The sequence below is a fragment of the Cervus canadensis genome, chromosome 13, assembly GCF_019320065.1.
Source record: "Cervus canadensis isolate Bull #8, Minnesota chromosome 13, ASM1932006v1, whole genome shotgun sequence".
NCBI lineage: Eukaryota > Metazoa > Chordata > Mammalia > Artiodactyla > Cervidae > Cervus > Cervus canadensis.
The window spans coordinates 9029426-9045092 of NC_057398.1; the positions used below are offsets into that span (position 1 = coordinate 9029426).

The 15667-nt window shown below is 36.8% G+C and overlaps 1 protein-coding gene across 1 annotated transcript in view; it reads right to left on the reverse strand.

Annotated features, from left to right (window-relative positions):
- Positions 1–15667, reverse strand: part of INTS7 (integrator complex subunit 7) — an 86970-nt gene that overhangs the window by 42827 nt on the left and 28476 nt on the right. Inside the window, exons 7-8 of the mRNA XM_043485139.1 lie at positions 15088–15210; positions 1609–1726 (exon numbers count right to left, since the gene is read on the reverse strand). Coding sequence (XP_043341074.1) covers positions 1609–1726; positions 15088–15210 — 241 coding nt within the window. The remainder of the gene's footprint in view (positions 1–1608; positions 1727–15087; positions 15211–15667) is intronic.

The following is a 15667-nucleotide window of genomic DNA, read 5'->3' on the forward strand; positions in this document are numbered from 1 at the left end:
GAATATCAGACCACCTGACCTGCCTCTTGAGAAATCTGTATGCAGGTCAGGAAGCAACAGTTAGAACTGGACATAGAACAACAGACTCATTCCAAATCGGGAAAGGAGTACATCAAGGCTGTATATTGTCATCCTGCTTACTTAACTTATATGCAGAGAACATCATGAGAAACGCTGGGCTGGAGGAAGCACAAGCTGGAATCAAGATTGCTGGGAGAAATATCAATAACCTCAGACATGTATATGACACCAACCTTTTGGCAGAAAGTGAAGAACTAAAGAGCCTCTTGATGAAAGTGAAAGAGGAGAGTGAAAAAGTTGGCTTAAAGCTCAACATTCAGAAAACTAAGATCATGGCATCTGGTCCCATCACTTCATGGCAAATAGACGGGGAAACAGTGGAAACAGTGGCTGACTTTATTTTCCTGGGCTCCAAAGTAACTGCAGATGGTGACTGCAGCCATGAAATTAAAAGACGCTTACTTCTTAGAAGGAAAGTTATGACCAACCTAGATAGAGTATTAAAAAGCAGAGACATTACTTTGCCAACAAAGTCTGTCTAGTCAAAGCTACGGTTTTTCCAGTAGTCACATATAGATGTGAGAGTTGGACTATAAGGAAAGCTGAGTGCCGAAGACTGATGCTTTTGAATTGTGGTGTTGGAGAAGACTGTTGAGAGTCCCTTGGACTGCAAGGAGATCCAACCAGTCCATCCTAAAGGAAGTCAGTCCTGAATATTCATTGGAAGGACTGATGTTGAAGCTAAAACTCCAACACTTTGGCCACCTGATGTGAAGAACTGACTCTTTGGAAAAGACCCTGATGTTGGGAAAGATTAAAGGCAGGAGGAGAAGGGGACAACAGAGGATGAGATGGTTGGATGCCATCACCAACTCAATGGACATGAATTTGAGTAAACTCTGGGAGTTGGTGATGGACAGGGAGGCCTGGCGTGCTGCAGTCCATGGGGTTGTAAAGAGTCGGACACGACTGAGTGACTGCACTGAACTGAACTAGAAAAGAAAGCAATAGAGATCCTACAAAACTTGCATTAAAACAACAAAAACCTTTAGGCTTAAGTGTGTTATGTAAGCAAGCTCCTCATACGGCATTAATAAGGCATTTGGAGTTAAATCATCTTGAACAGGCAAGTAGGAAAGCATTATTGAACTGAGGCAAAGTTTTATTTTAATCATTTTCCAGAAGGATAACATATGCGTAAAAGGAAGCATATGACATTTGCTTTTAAAATTCACCACCACTTGGCCTTTGAAATATACTTAAATCCAAAGGGCAATTTAAGTCAGAGACATACAAAAGCAAACCAGCTATTTTAAGCACTCTCAAAAATATTGTTTCATCCACATACAATGCAAAAAAGGGCAAATCCAGAATAACTATAGCCTTGACTTAAGATCAAGGATGCAAGATTTTATTATCTTAGGAACTGGTTAAGAAATCTTTTTTGAAGAAATTACTAACATGTAACAGTAAGAAACTGAAACCTTTCTTGATTCTAAAGCTTTACAAAGGAAAGAACTTGATATATCAACATGGCATGAATGAAAGATTAGCATGTTGTCCGTATATGATCTTTCTTCTCTTTACCTGAAGCTATGCTGAAGTAATGTTTGACGGCGATGGTCCCTGACAGCGTGCCAAGGACAGACAGCATTCCAAGTTTCAAGCTGTCATACGGAGTCTGCAGGGCACACTCACAGAGCGCCTGAAACGCATGAGAGAAAGGAACACAGAAGTCAAAACATCCATATACCTTAAGACTGTCTACTCACTGTGAACATTCCAGCTTTTAGAAAAACTGTATCTTTCTTCCATAAGAAAATACTTCAAAGTTGCCACAGCCAAGAGGAACCTAAGGAGACATGTTAGCTAAATGTAATGCATCCTAGATGGATCTGGAACAGCAGCAACAAAAAACAACACTGGGTAAAAGCTGAAGAAGTCAGAACAAAAGGAGCATGAGCTTTGGTTAATAACAATAATGTTTCAATACTGATTCACTGATTTTTAACAAACCTACTATACTCATGTAAAACATCAGTAACTGGGGAAACTGGTTGTGGGTATGTGGGAGTTCTCTGTACTACCTTCTCCTACAGATTTTTCTGTAAATCTGTACATGTTCTAAAAAATACAGTCTGTTAAAAAAAAGTCATGATGAACTTTTTATTAAGGTCATTATCAATTATGTACTGCTTAGCCTCACAAGCAGAAGTTCCAACATATTTACCTTATCTAAGAGATATGAATATTAGCTGAATATAAATGAATATACGTGTGTATATATATGTGTATGTTTATACACATATATATATATTTAAAAATAATTGAGAGTGTAGCATTCTATCTAGCTAATAAGTGAGTGGGCTGTCTCTCTGTTCTCCATTTCAGGTCACTTACTCTATTCCTGACTAAGATGCTCTGATGTATTACTAAAATCAAGATGCTAGTTTTTCTTTCACTGCAGTTAACCCTGAATACGTGCTTCTAGCATAGTGACTGTTGGCTCATCCTGGATATTTACTCTTAGGACCTTATAATAATATATATATGGTCAAATAACTGTCCTGCTAAATTAAACTAATTCCCATTCTCTCACAAAGTTTCAGAAGATGAACAAAACTGAAAGACTAGGAAAACAAAAATTTTAATTTCACGAAGAGTTAAATAAGAAATTTAAAATGACTCCAGTAAAAATGTCAACAAAACCTTGGGGGGAGGGGAGAACTTAGATAACCTTTATCTAAAGATCATATGGAAAAATAAAAATCAGAAAATATGACGAACATTCTGACAAAGTATAATGACAGACAAAACAAGCCCTATCAAACATTAAAATATATAATAAATTTGAAGAAGTAAAATATATTTTTCCTACTTCATAGAAATTGAAAGAGAACTGGTCCGAGAAACAGATCCAATTACACAAAGAATTTAATATAATAATGGTCTTTCAAATCAGAGAGACCAGGTAATAAACAGTTCAAGGTCAACTGGCCAGTCACCTGAAAAAAATAAAACTTGATTCTTTTTTCTTTTTTTATGGCAAATCAAAAGAAACTATAAAAGTACGAAGAGTTAACAAGGGAAAAGGAAATGTAAAATGATAATTGACAAAACTGGAAAGAAAATTCATATCATGTAAAGTCAACAAAGGTCCAATAATCTTTATATTAAAGTTCTTACTAATAGATAGGCAAATAACCCAAAAAGAAAAATCAGTAGTTCACAGAAAAAATTTATACAAATGTTTTTAAAGTATGTTAAACTTCATTCATAATTTGAAAAATTTAAATTAAAATTAGAGTTGTTTTTCACCAATCTGATTGGCCAAGATTAAAATTTAATGATACATAACACTGAAAACAGTGTGGGGAAACAGGCACCGTCCCACACTGTTGACAGAAAGGTGCGTGTGTGTGCGTGTTCAGCTGCTAAGTCATGTCCAACTGTGTGTGACCCTACGGACTGCAGCCCACTGGGCTCCTTGTCTACGGGACTTCCTAGGCAAGAAAACTGGACTGGGCTGCCATTTCCTACTCCAGGGGATCTTAATGACCCAGGGATCGAATCCCCACCTCCTGCATTGGCAGGCAGTTTCTTTACCACTGAGCCACCTGGAAAGCCCTGATACAAAGGAAAAGGGTGTAAATCTCATCGATTGGTAACTGGCATTAAATACAAAACATTTTCGAGCCCTTAAATTCCTCTTTTGGAAATTTATGTCCACAAAGGCAACTTTTCTTTTAAACAAACTAGTCAATGTAGCAATATAAACAGCAGCAGTAAAAATATTGGCAGCAACTCTAACTTCCATTGATGGAGTACTGGGAATAAAGAGAGAGTACTACACAGCTGGTAAAAGAATACAGTAGGTCTGTGTGCTAATATGAGATGTTCTCCAAGATATACTCTTAAGTGATAAAAAATTCTTAACATGCATAGAGTATTATTTTCCTTTGTACAGAAAAAAGATGGGACACACACTTGCTTGCATGTGGATAAAGAAATTCAGGAAGGATACCTAAGAAACGAGTAAGAGTGATCACCTCTACAGAGGACACCTGAGGGAAGAGAGGGAAGACACTTATATTTTGCTCACTGTGCACCTATGAACTGCTTTTTTAAAATACATATATCATGTGCATGTAATACTTTTTCAATTGAAAGAAAAACTTAGTTAATACAAAAACACCATCAGCAGCAAACACTACTGTCGAAAGCATGGAAATGGACTTGAAACACAAAGTAGGTTTTTGGTAATGGAAGGGAAGACAGTCTAGGTGATATAAAGAACTGAGGCAATAAGGCCAGCATATGAAGTGCTTATTTGTGGTAAGAAGAGATGTAGCCAAAAGGGATGAAAGCTAAGACAGAGAAATATTGAGTAGGGAAGATTAGGCCAGACTAGAGGGCTTTGAAAGTTAGGCAGAATAATTTAAACAGGATGAGAAAGAAAAAATGAAGCCACTGGAGAGGAATAACATCATCTAAAGTGTTGGGAAGATTATTCTGGCAATGGTAAACAGAACAAGTTAACAAATAAAGTTGAGAGTTAAGGAGCCATCCTATAGTTTATGGCAGTAATTCATGCACTGGTGATGGCCTGAGCGAGAACCCAGTGGTAGGAGTGGAGAACAGAGGATGAATATGAGAGACACTTGGAAGGAGATTGTACATGAGGGAATGAACAAGAAGGATTCAATTATTATTACAACATTTCAAAACTGATGACCAGAGAATGTTGGTTCCATTTACAAAGACTAAGAATTTATGTGGATAAATGACTGTTTGAGTAAGAACAGAAAATAGGAGGAGATTTGAAATCCAAAAAGCAATATCTACCGGGTATTTGGAATCTGAGATGTAGCAGATTTTTAACTGGAAGACTTGCATTAGAATTCTGGCTCTGCCACTTACCATCTCCATGATCTGAGCCAATAATTGAAATCTTTGAGTCTCAACTTCTTTGTCTGTAAAATGGGGGTAAAGATTTACACAGAATTTATACATCTCTGGAAAAAAATATAAGAAATTAGACACTGGTTGCCACCGGGCAAAGGAGCTGAGTGGGTGGCAGAAAGGTGGGAAGTATTTTACTATATATATAGCCTTTTGCTGTGCTCAGTCATGCCTGACTCTTTGCAACCCCATGGACTGCAGCCTGCCAGGCTCCTCTGTCCATGAGTTGCCATTTTTCCCCAGGGGATCTTGCAGACCCAGGGATAAAACTTGCGTCTCCTGTATCTCCTACACTGGTAGGTAAATTCTTTATCACTAGCACCGCCTGGGAAGTCCAGATAGCCTTTTAGAGCATCTGAATTTTGACACATGAGTGTACTGGCATTAAAAGAAAGGAAGTGAAATTTATTTTGAAATTTAAAATATAAGAGGAGGTGACATACATCATCTGTGAGATCAAACAGCTACCAAGAGACAAAAAAGCACTCACGGCCTCTTTAAGCTACTGTGCTGGAGAGCAACTGAGCGCAGGTAAGTGGACTCAATTGTTAGAAGATGAACCAGCTGAGGTTAGGGAAGCTCTCAGAGGGGCAGAGAATAAATGGAAGAAAGCACGTAGACGGAACTCAACTCAAAAACTTCAACTCTGAGGAAAGGGAGCAGTGAAGAATCCCAAGAAGGTGCAGTTCAGAGAGTGGGAAGAGCAAGTGAGGACAGTGAGGCCCAAAGAAGCCAAGAGAAGGGAGAGGCTGACGGTGTCCTATGGACCAAAAGGAAAGATGGGAAAGGCAGAAAAAGGCTCTGGGTTTAGCAATAAGAAGAACACTGGTGATCTTTTAAGTAACTAAGCAAAAGAATAAGGAGACAGAATTATATTCAAGTGTGTTACAGACAGAGTAGGGGATGAATCAGTACAAGCAGATAGAGATGCTTTTTTGAAGTTCAAAAGAAAGCTTTTTTTAAAAACGGTGATTGTTATTAGGTAAATCACAGTTATAACTTATTTATTCAAATACTGAGGCCACTTCCACTTATCTACTTTTTATTGCCTAAACTGGTTTGCCTTGTACTGCTTGTATCTAGGAATAAAATTCTCAATCAAATAGCCCCAGAGGTTATGTCCTGTATTTACACATATTCAAAATTATGTATTATGATGTGCTCTATGGATAATAGAACAATTAACCTTTTGGAATAATCAAGAAGGTAAGAGAGACATATTATGTAAGATGATACTAAAAGTTTTAAAGAAGAAAAAATTATCATTTAAAAAATTGAACAAAACATTAGAAAATCTTTTTAGAATTATTTACAATGTCATCTTCTAATTAGTGTCACGTTGCACCGTACTGGATATCTAAAATGCTCTCTGTAATGACACACTGATCTTAAAGGTCCAATTAATTCAAAGTAGTGATTAACTGGGTTCATCAAAGCTCCCTAGAGATAGCACATCAGTCATATTTCAACGATAAACTCCGGTTCACGTCTCTGTTTCAAGGATGTTACCTATTACAAAATTGTTCTTACCAGGACCGTTTTTCATATCAACCAAAAGGAAAAATCTAACTCTTCAAATGAAGGCCCCCTTTCTCACACACCACCACTGTTATTGTCACTGATCATCTGGTCTGAACTTCTCTCCCTCTAGGCTGGTTTAACTCACTGCTCAAAGGAGGCTCTGTCCTGATTTACTGTTTTCTGGGTCAGCTCCTGAGTGGGGGCTTCTCCTAGTCTCTGGAATGGGACTGGCCACCAGGGATGTGTTCTAGAAAAGCACGGCAAACAGTTTACAATGCTTAAAGACAAATGTCACGTTAAAAATACTCTGTGAAGGGGATTAAGAGGTACAAACTTCCAGTCATTAAAAAAAAAAGTCACAGCATGCAGTGTACAGCATAAGAAATCTGGTCAATATACTACAGTAACTCTGAATGAGGACAAATGGTTACCAGATTTATTGTGATGATCCTTTCATAAAGTATTTAAATGTTGAATCACTGTGATACATCTGAAACTAACATAACATTGCACGCCAACTACACTTCAATTAAAAATAAAAGCACAGCGTCAAAGACACTGTTGTTCAGTCGCTCAGTTGTGCCCCACTCTTTGCGACCCCACGGGCTGCAGCACGCCAGGCTTCCCTGGCCTCCCCTCCCTCCCTGTCACACGTGCAGTCCGTGGGGTTGCAAAGAGTGGGACACAACTGAGCAACTAACACTTTCACTTTTCACATGGCAGAGATTAACACAATATTGTAAAGCAATTATCCTCCAATTAAAAATAAATTTTTAAAAAATCCACAGAAAAATATAAACATGTGAAAAACTATCTTTGTTCCTATGAAATTACTTTTGACAACCTTAACAAGAATACAGTATTCTTGGGCCTTGATTTTAAGCTCTTCCTTCCTTCAGGTTTTTAAAACATTCAGAATGGAGGTACTTCTTTTAAAGCTGGAATATTTGATTACAGGTGGAAATTATAATACCTACCAACACACCAGTAAAAGTAGCAATAAAATAGACTCAATTTGCATTGGAAATGCCAAAACTCAAAAATCAATCACCAGAGCTAAGACTGGCTGAGAGGAAGAAAAGAAGGAAAGAATGAAGAAGGAAGAGGGAGACCTAGAAGAAAAATAATTATTCTTGGTGACTGAGAGCAAAATTCAAATTTGAAATCAAGCTATTACTCTGTAAAGATTAAATCATTAGAACATTCTCCTGCTCTATTTTAATATTTTCAAAAAATACATCACACTTTGAAAAAAAGGATCATTTGATCATATCCATTTAAGTAAAATCCATTTAATTAAAATCAAGTTTCAGGAAAAAGTTCTTTGTGGGAGAGACAAATATTCAAAAATACATATTTTCAATTAAAAACAACTAATGAAAAAAGCCACAAGAGATAAATCAGAACCAAAAACTCCAGAGAACATGTGGTATACTGAAGAAATACTAGTAAGCTGTGAAATCAACAAAACAGTTAACACTTAAGTGACCACTCATGTGGTTGTGAAGTTCAATGAAAATATTATGAAAAAATTTACTACAAAAAAGAAATTGCATAGTATTAAAGAAAAAAACAGTAACTGGTAATTAAATTCCAGATTTTCTTAACACAAATGGGAAGGGGAGGAAATGAAAGGAAGTAGAAAAGAGTATTTAAGCCTGCCAAAATCTGCAACATATCAACCACCATACTTTTCATTCTGAATAGAGATACACAAGTTCTTATATTAATATATAAGTATAGAGGTAGGCAGAGTAAGAATACTGTTTAATTACCATGACAAAGTCTCTTTAATTCTCTAGAGAATAAAGGAACAAAGAAAACCTGATCAAAATAACAAACGAAAGTAATGAAACAAAAGAAACAAAAAGGACATGTTATAAACAGTCTAAAATAAGAGGAAAGAAGTAAAAAAAACCTCAGTTACATCAATAACTGTAAATAAGACATGTATACTACTAAAAAAGATTCAGATTAAGTCCAAAGAGGTAAATCTGACTATATATATAGATTTCATATGGATTTATACTGAAATAAATGTTAATAATATATAATATTAATACATAATATGTATATATTATATACTTATCTATATTATCTAATATATCACATCATATAGAAAATATACCTTCTTTTCAAATTCTATGAACTGTTTATAAAAAGTGACCCTACACTGGGCTGCAAAGAAACTTTAAAATTAGGAATTAATAACGGACATGAGTTTAAGTAAACTCCAGGAGTTGGTGATGGACAGGGAGGCATGGCATGCTGCAGTCCATGGGGTCGCAGAGTCGGACACAACTGAGTGACTGAGCTGAACAAGAGGTTAGCAACAACAAAAATCCCATCAACAAATATAAAAAGCTTATCACTTTAAAAACAGAAGCTTCCAGTTTTAAGAAAAATAAGTACTAGGCGTGTAATGCACAACATGGTGACTGTAGTCAACACCGCTGTCTGATACAAGAAAACGGTTAGAGCAAATCCTAAGAGTTACCCTCACAAGCAAAAAAAATTTTTTTTATTTTTCTTTTTATCTATATGAGACAATGGATGCAAACCAAAACTAATTCCATTGCCAAAGGGGAAATTAAAACGACTCTCAAGGAAATTAAAAGAATGAAATGATTTAAAATACAGTCAACCTTCAGTATCTGCAGGGGTTCCAAGACCCCCTGCGCTGCTGTGGATACCAAAGTCTTCAGATGCTCAAGTCCCTTCTCTAAAGTGGTGTGTTTGCATATAAGCTGCGTGTGCACATCTTCCCATATATTTTACATCATCTTTCAATTACTTACAATACCTAATACAATGTAAATGCTATGTGAATAGTTGCTGGCAAATTTGCAGGTGGCACATTCAAGTTTTGCCTTGGGGGACTTTCTGGGTTTTTTTTTTAATACTTTTTTGAGTCTGGGGTTGGTTGAATCTGTAGATGTGGAACCTGAGGATATAACCAAAAACCATGAGATATCTAGGAATATCATGCAGAATATGTACAAAATTTGTATGCTGAAAACTAAATACCACTGATGAGAAACAGAGGAAGCTCTACATAAATGGAGAGATGTGCCATGTTCAGAGATCAGAAAACTCAATACTATTAAGACGTCAGCTCTCTCCAAGTTGATCTGTAGATGCAAATGCCGAACAGAATCCTAGCAGACAAACTGACAAGTTGATTCAAGGCAAGGCAAGGAAAGGCAAAAGACCTACAACTTTCAAAATAATGAAGAAATACAAAGTTTAGAGGACCCACACCACCCGATTCCAAGGCTTACAGATTTCAAGCTACAGAAATCAGAATTGTGTGCTACTGGCTTAAGAACACATACATGGACCAAAGGAACAGATTGGAATCCAGAAATAGATCTACACAGATAAGGTCAACTGATTTTCAACAAAGATGTTGAGGCAACTCAAAGAGAAAGCACAGTCTTTTCAAAAACTTGTGCTGGAACACATGGCTATCCAAACACATCTTGATTCCTACCTTGCACCATACACGATGAAAAGTGAAAGTGTTAGTTGCTCAATAATGTCTGACTCTGCGAACCTGCCAGGTTCGTCTGTTCATGGAATTCTCCAGGCAAGAATGCTGGAGTGGGTAGCCATTCCTTTCTCCAGGGGACCCAGAGGATATTCCCAATGCAGGGAACAAATCCAGGTCTGCTACACTGCACAACAGTCAACTCAAAATGGATTACATAGAGTTAAATATGAAACTTAAAAGTATAAAATTTCTAGAAGAGAATATATGATTAAATCTTTGTGACTCTGGGTTAGGTAAGGACTTCCTAGATAAAAGACAAAAATACAACCCCAAAAGGAATGAAAAATGATAAATTAGATTTCACCAAAATAAAAACCTTCAGAAGATACTTATATTAAAGATGCAGTTACAAAGGTGAAAACTTCAGGAGACGGATGACCGCGATAGTTGCACAGAAGTGTGAATGTACCTAGTGCCACTGAACTGTACAGTTAAATATGGTTAAAACAGTAGCTTTTATATTATGTGACTTTTACCACAACAAAAAATTTAAAAGGCACTGCATTAAAGGCACATACCGGCAGGAAATATTTACAAAATATACATCTGATAAAGAATTTGTATCTAGAACATAAAGAGAACTCAGTAACAAGAAGAAAACCTAAAAAAAAAAAAAAAAAGCATAAAAGATTAGAATACGCACTTCACCAAAGAAATCTGGTGATAACAAGCCTAAAAGGTTGAACACCCCTTGTCACTAGGGAAATGCAAATTAAAACCACAATGGGATACCACTACACAATTATTCAAATGGCTACAACTACAGAACCATACAATAGAAAGTGCAAGCAAGGATACAGAACCACAACTCATACACTGCCGGTGACTACTTCAAATGGTGCAGCCATTACAGGAAACAATATGGCAGCTTCTTACGAAGTTAAACATACATTTACCACACAGTCCAGCAATTCTACTCCTAGGTATTTACTCAAATAATGTCCTACAAAGGTCTGTACAACAGGAATTTTATTTATAATAGAAAAAAAACTGGAAACAATCTAAATGTCCACCAAGTTGTGAACAGATAAACTGTGGTTCATATACTGGGATACTACTTGGCAGTAAAAAGGAATGCACTAACTATTCACGTAACAATATGGATGAATGATGTTAAGCATTATGCTAGGCCAAAGAAACCATACCCAAAAGGCTACATATTATATAAATCCATTTAGATTTTGGAAAGGCAAACTCATAGGGATAGAAATTCGCTCAGTGGTAGTCAGGAGTTAGGCGAAAAACTCAACTACAGAGGGGCTTGAAGAAACTTTGGAGTGATCTGAAAAATGTTCTATATCACAACTGTGGTGGTGGTTACACAACTGTATAGATTTATCAAAACTCGAACTGCATATCTAGAACTGTATACCTGGGAAAGTTTCAGTGAGTAAATTATACTACAGTAAATCTGACTTAAAAAGTGTACTTCAAATTAATGGCAACGGGAACACTAAAAGTTGCAATTTACGGAATGTGGCCAACCTGCACTAAGATGAAAATTAATAGCCTTAAGTGCTTCCATTATTAAACAGAAGAATAAAAATTAATGTACCAAACACCTGAAGCATAAGAAAGCCATGCTGCTCACTGTTTATAATAGCCAGGACATGGAAGCAACCTAGATGCCCATCAGCAGATGAATGGATAAGGAAGCTGTGGTACATATACACCATGGAATATTACTCAGCCGTTAAAAAGAATTCATTTGAACCAGTCCTAATGAGATGGATGAAACTGGAGCCCCTTATACAGAGTGAAGTAAGCCAGAAAGATAAAGAACATTACAGCATACTAACGCATATATATGGAATTTAGAAAGATGGTAACGATAACCCTATATGCAAAACAGAAAAAGAGACACAGAAATACAGAACAGACTATTGAACTCTGTGGGAGAATGTGAGGGTGGGATATTTCAAAAGAACAGCATATATACTATCTATGGTGAAACAGATCACCAGCCCAGGTGGGATGCATGAGACAAGTGCTCCGGCCTGGTGCACGGGGAAGACCCAGAGGAATCGGGTGGAGAGGGAGGTGGGAGGGGGGATTGGGATGGGGAATACGTGTAAATCTATGGCTGATTCATATCAATGTATGACAAAACCCACTGAAATGTTGTGAAGTAATTAGCCTCCAACTAATAAAAAAAAAAAAAAAAAAAAAAAAAGAAAGAAAGCCATGCTGCTGACAAGTTTAATAAAGAAAAGGGAAACATAAACACAATAGTAAGAATAAAATAAAGATAAAATTTTAAATACATACTACAAATTATAAAGGTTTTCCTTATGTTGATACTAATGAATCTGCAAAAAAAAATTAAATGAAAAAAAAATTATCAAGATTGATTCAAGAAGAGCTAGAAAACTTCAACAGGGCCACAACCATGTAAGGAATAGGAAATATTCTCAAAATGCTATCCCTGGAAGAAGGCCCAGGTTCAGACTGATTTATGGCCCTTATAAAGCTATATCCTCAGAAGACAGAAAATTTTTATGTCAAAGCTCTTAACCACTTCAGGGCATGGAAAGGACAACTATTTACACTGCATTTAGATTTTATTTACAGAGTATTTACTTACAGAGCATTTACACTGCATTAGGCATTCTGAGTAATCTAGAGATTAGATTTATGGTATATAGGAGGATATACATAGGCATACGCAAAAACTGTTTCATTTTATACAAAGAATTTGAGCATCTGAGGAGTATGGTACCCAGTAGGGAGTACTAGACCCAATCCCCCAATGACATCAAGGAACACTGGAATAGCAACGAAAGGAAAAAAACATGCAGCCACGTGGATGAGTCTCATCAGTACCATGTTGAGCAAAAGCAGTAAACACGAAACTAAACAGCGTGTTTTTAGGGAGGCGTAGATGGTAAAACTACGAAGAGCAAAAAGTGACTATCACAAAAGTCAGGAGTGGTTTCCTCTGCGTGGTATTAAGGCTCTGATCAGGGAGAAGCATGTGCGGGCAGAAAGCAGGGTCCTGTGATTCCCAGTCTTCTATTTCTAGCTCACGGAGACTCCATGGGCTCTGGCTTACAATTATCATTTAAACTATTAAATATACATTGCACAAGTGTGTGTGTGCGGTTTATTCACAATAAGGAAAGAAATGAGATGGAATAAAACAGTGCTTTCACTGGGTCTGGTTCCCTAAAGTGGCTGAGCACATTCTCTTCCTGTTTAGTAGGAAAAAAGCACCAGAGGACAGAGCTCTCTTAATTAAATTCCTAATTAAGCCCTCTTAAGAAGCTCTCTTAAGCATATTAAGTCTCTCTGAATCCTAATTTGCTCATCTATTAAGTGCAACTACTAATAACTGTCCTCATCTCTTGGGATATTTGCAACTATCAATCATATTATACTAAAACATGTTTGGCTTAGACGCTCAGTCGTGTCTGACTTCTTGCAGCCTCATGGACTGCAGCCTGCCAGGCTCTTCTGTCCATGGGATTTTTCCGGCAAAAATACTGGAGTGGGTTGCCATTTCTTCCTTGGGGGGATCTTCCCAACCCAGGGATCGAACCCAGGTCTCCTGCATTGCAGGCGAATTCTTTACGAGCTGAGCCACCAGGGAAGCCCAAGAATACTGAAGTGGGTTGCCATCCCTTCTCGAGGGGATCTTCCTGACCTAGGGATTGAACCACCATCTCTTATGTCTCCTGCACTGGCAGGCAGATTCTGTACCACAAGTGCCACCTGGGAAGCCCACTGAGACATGTTTAGAAAATTGCAAAAAACAAACTAACCAAAAAAAGAGCAGCTGAGTTTTCATAATCTGAAATTCAGAGGTTTTTGCTACACTGTAGCTATGATGATACCAAGAAATAATAAAATCCATGAAAACAAAGATTGAATTTAACAATTTTCCATTTCACTTTAAGCAGCTTTTAAAAAGTGGTACATTATCAGTAATGGGTAAAAAAATAGGGTTCTACCTTGAGAAAAATATTAAACATCAATGTAACCTAAGAAATGCTATAAATGCTATAAAAGATTTCACATTAAAAGTCTAAAGATTGAGATCTTCTCTTGCATTTACAAAAGAAAACTTAAGACTGTCTTATCCTCTGTGTGAAAAGGAGAAATAAGCTTTACCTCTTCTCTAATAAATCATAGTCAGCACCAAAACCATTCTCCCTAAATTGAGTAAAGGACACAGGAATAAAATAAACAACTTAACGGGGCTTCTCAGTTAGCCACGGCGCTGCTCTGGGACAATTAGAAAAGAAACTAAGGGAGAAGTCTAATGAACTACAACAAATCTAAGCATTAAAGGATATAAGCTTTCCAGTCACTAGGCAACATCTTTGCATGGGGACATATCACAACTAGACTTCTCATGGTGATCATTTTGAAATGTATAAGAAAAAGCGACTGCATTGCTTAACAGGAACTAACAGTGTTATAGCTCAATTACACATCAAAAGCAAGAAAACAAACAAACATACAAACTCACTCAGAAAAAGAGATGACATCTGTGGTTACCAGAGACAGACAGTAGTTGGATGAAGGCAGTCAAAAGGCACAAACTTTCATTTATAAGATAGGTAAGTACTAGGGATGTGATGTACAACATGGTTAATATAATGAACACTGCTGTAAGTTATATATGAAATTAGTTAAGAAAGTAAATCTAAAAAAATTTTTCTTTAATTTTGAGTCTATATGAGATAGACAGAAATGGATGTTCACTAAACTTACTGATGTTCACTAAACACTTTAGGATGTTCTAAGTTAAATCGTTATGCTGTATACCTTAAACTTAGTGCTGTGTGTCAATTATATTTCAATAAAATTAGGAAGAAAGTAAAGGGAAAATAATAAAGAATTTTTATATATTTACTTTGCCAGTTCTAACTTCTGCCATTAATATCAACAATACTCTTAGAAATTTTCCATATTCAAATACTTAAGATGACAAAAATAACATAAAAATGTAAATTGAAACACTTTGATCTATGACAACATCATATTATTTTTCTATATAAAATAATGATGCTTGAAGTTCTACATACCTGAATGTTTTCTCTACTCCAAGTATGTGGTGTTTTATTGGCAAGTAATTTCAGATCTTGAATAGCAAGTCTCTTTACTGCTTTCCTAGGGTCATTCTTCAAATACTGCAATAAAAGCTGAATCTATAAAGAAAATAAGTCACTCCGTGAGTAACACCATCACTGAAATTATCATTAGGGATGCAGTGTAGTTTCGTGAAACTTTCAGGTTTGAGACAGGGCTCATTTCAAATTACAGCCCTGTCATTTGTTCGCTATGTACCCATGTTTGGGCTTTTCTCCTCTTGTACAAAAATATACCTTCATTTAACTTGTAAGGTTCTAGCACAAGACCTGGCCTTAAACATATCAACTCTTCTTTTTTCCGCCCACCAGCTCCATGCTCTGTACTCTCACCTCCACCTCATTTAATTTTTATAGGACTCCCGAGAATCAGCACTGTGACTACAACCCAAACCTTCCTGCCCGCCGCACCAACTCTGTGCTCTGCTCTGTACCCTCACCTCCACCTCTTTCTTCACAAGACTCCCAAGAGTCAACACGGTGAATACAAAGAGGGAAAAGAGCAAGCAAAAGGAAA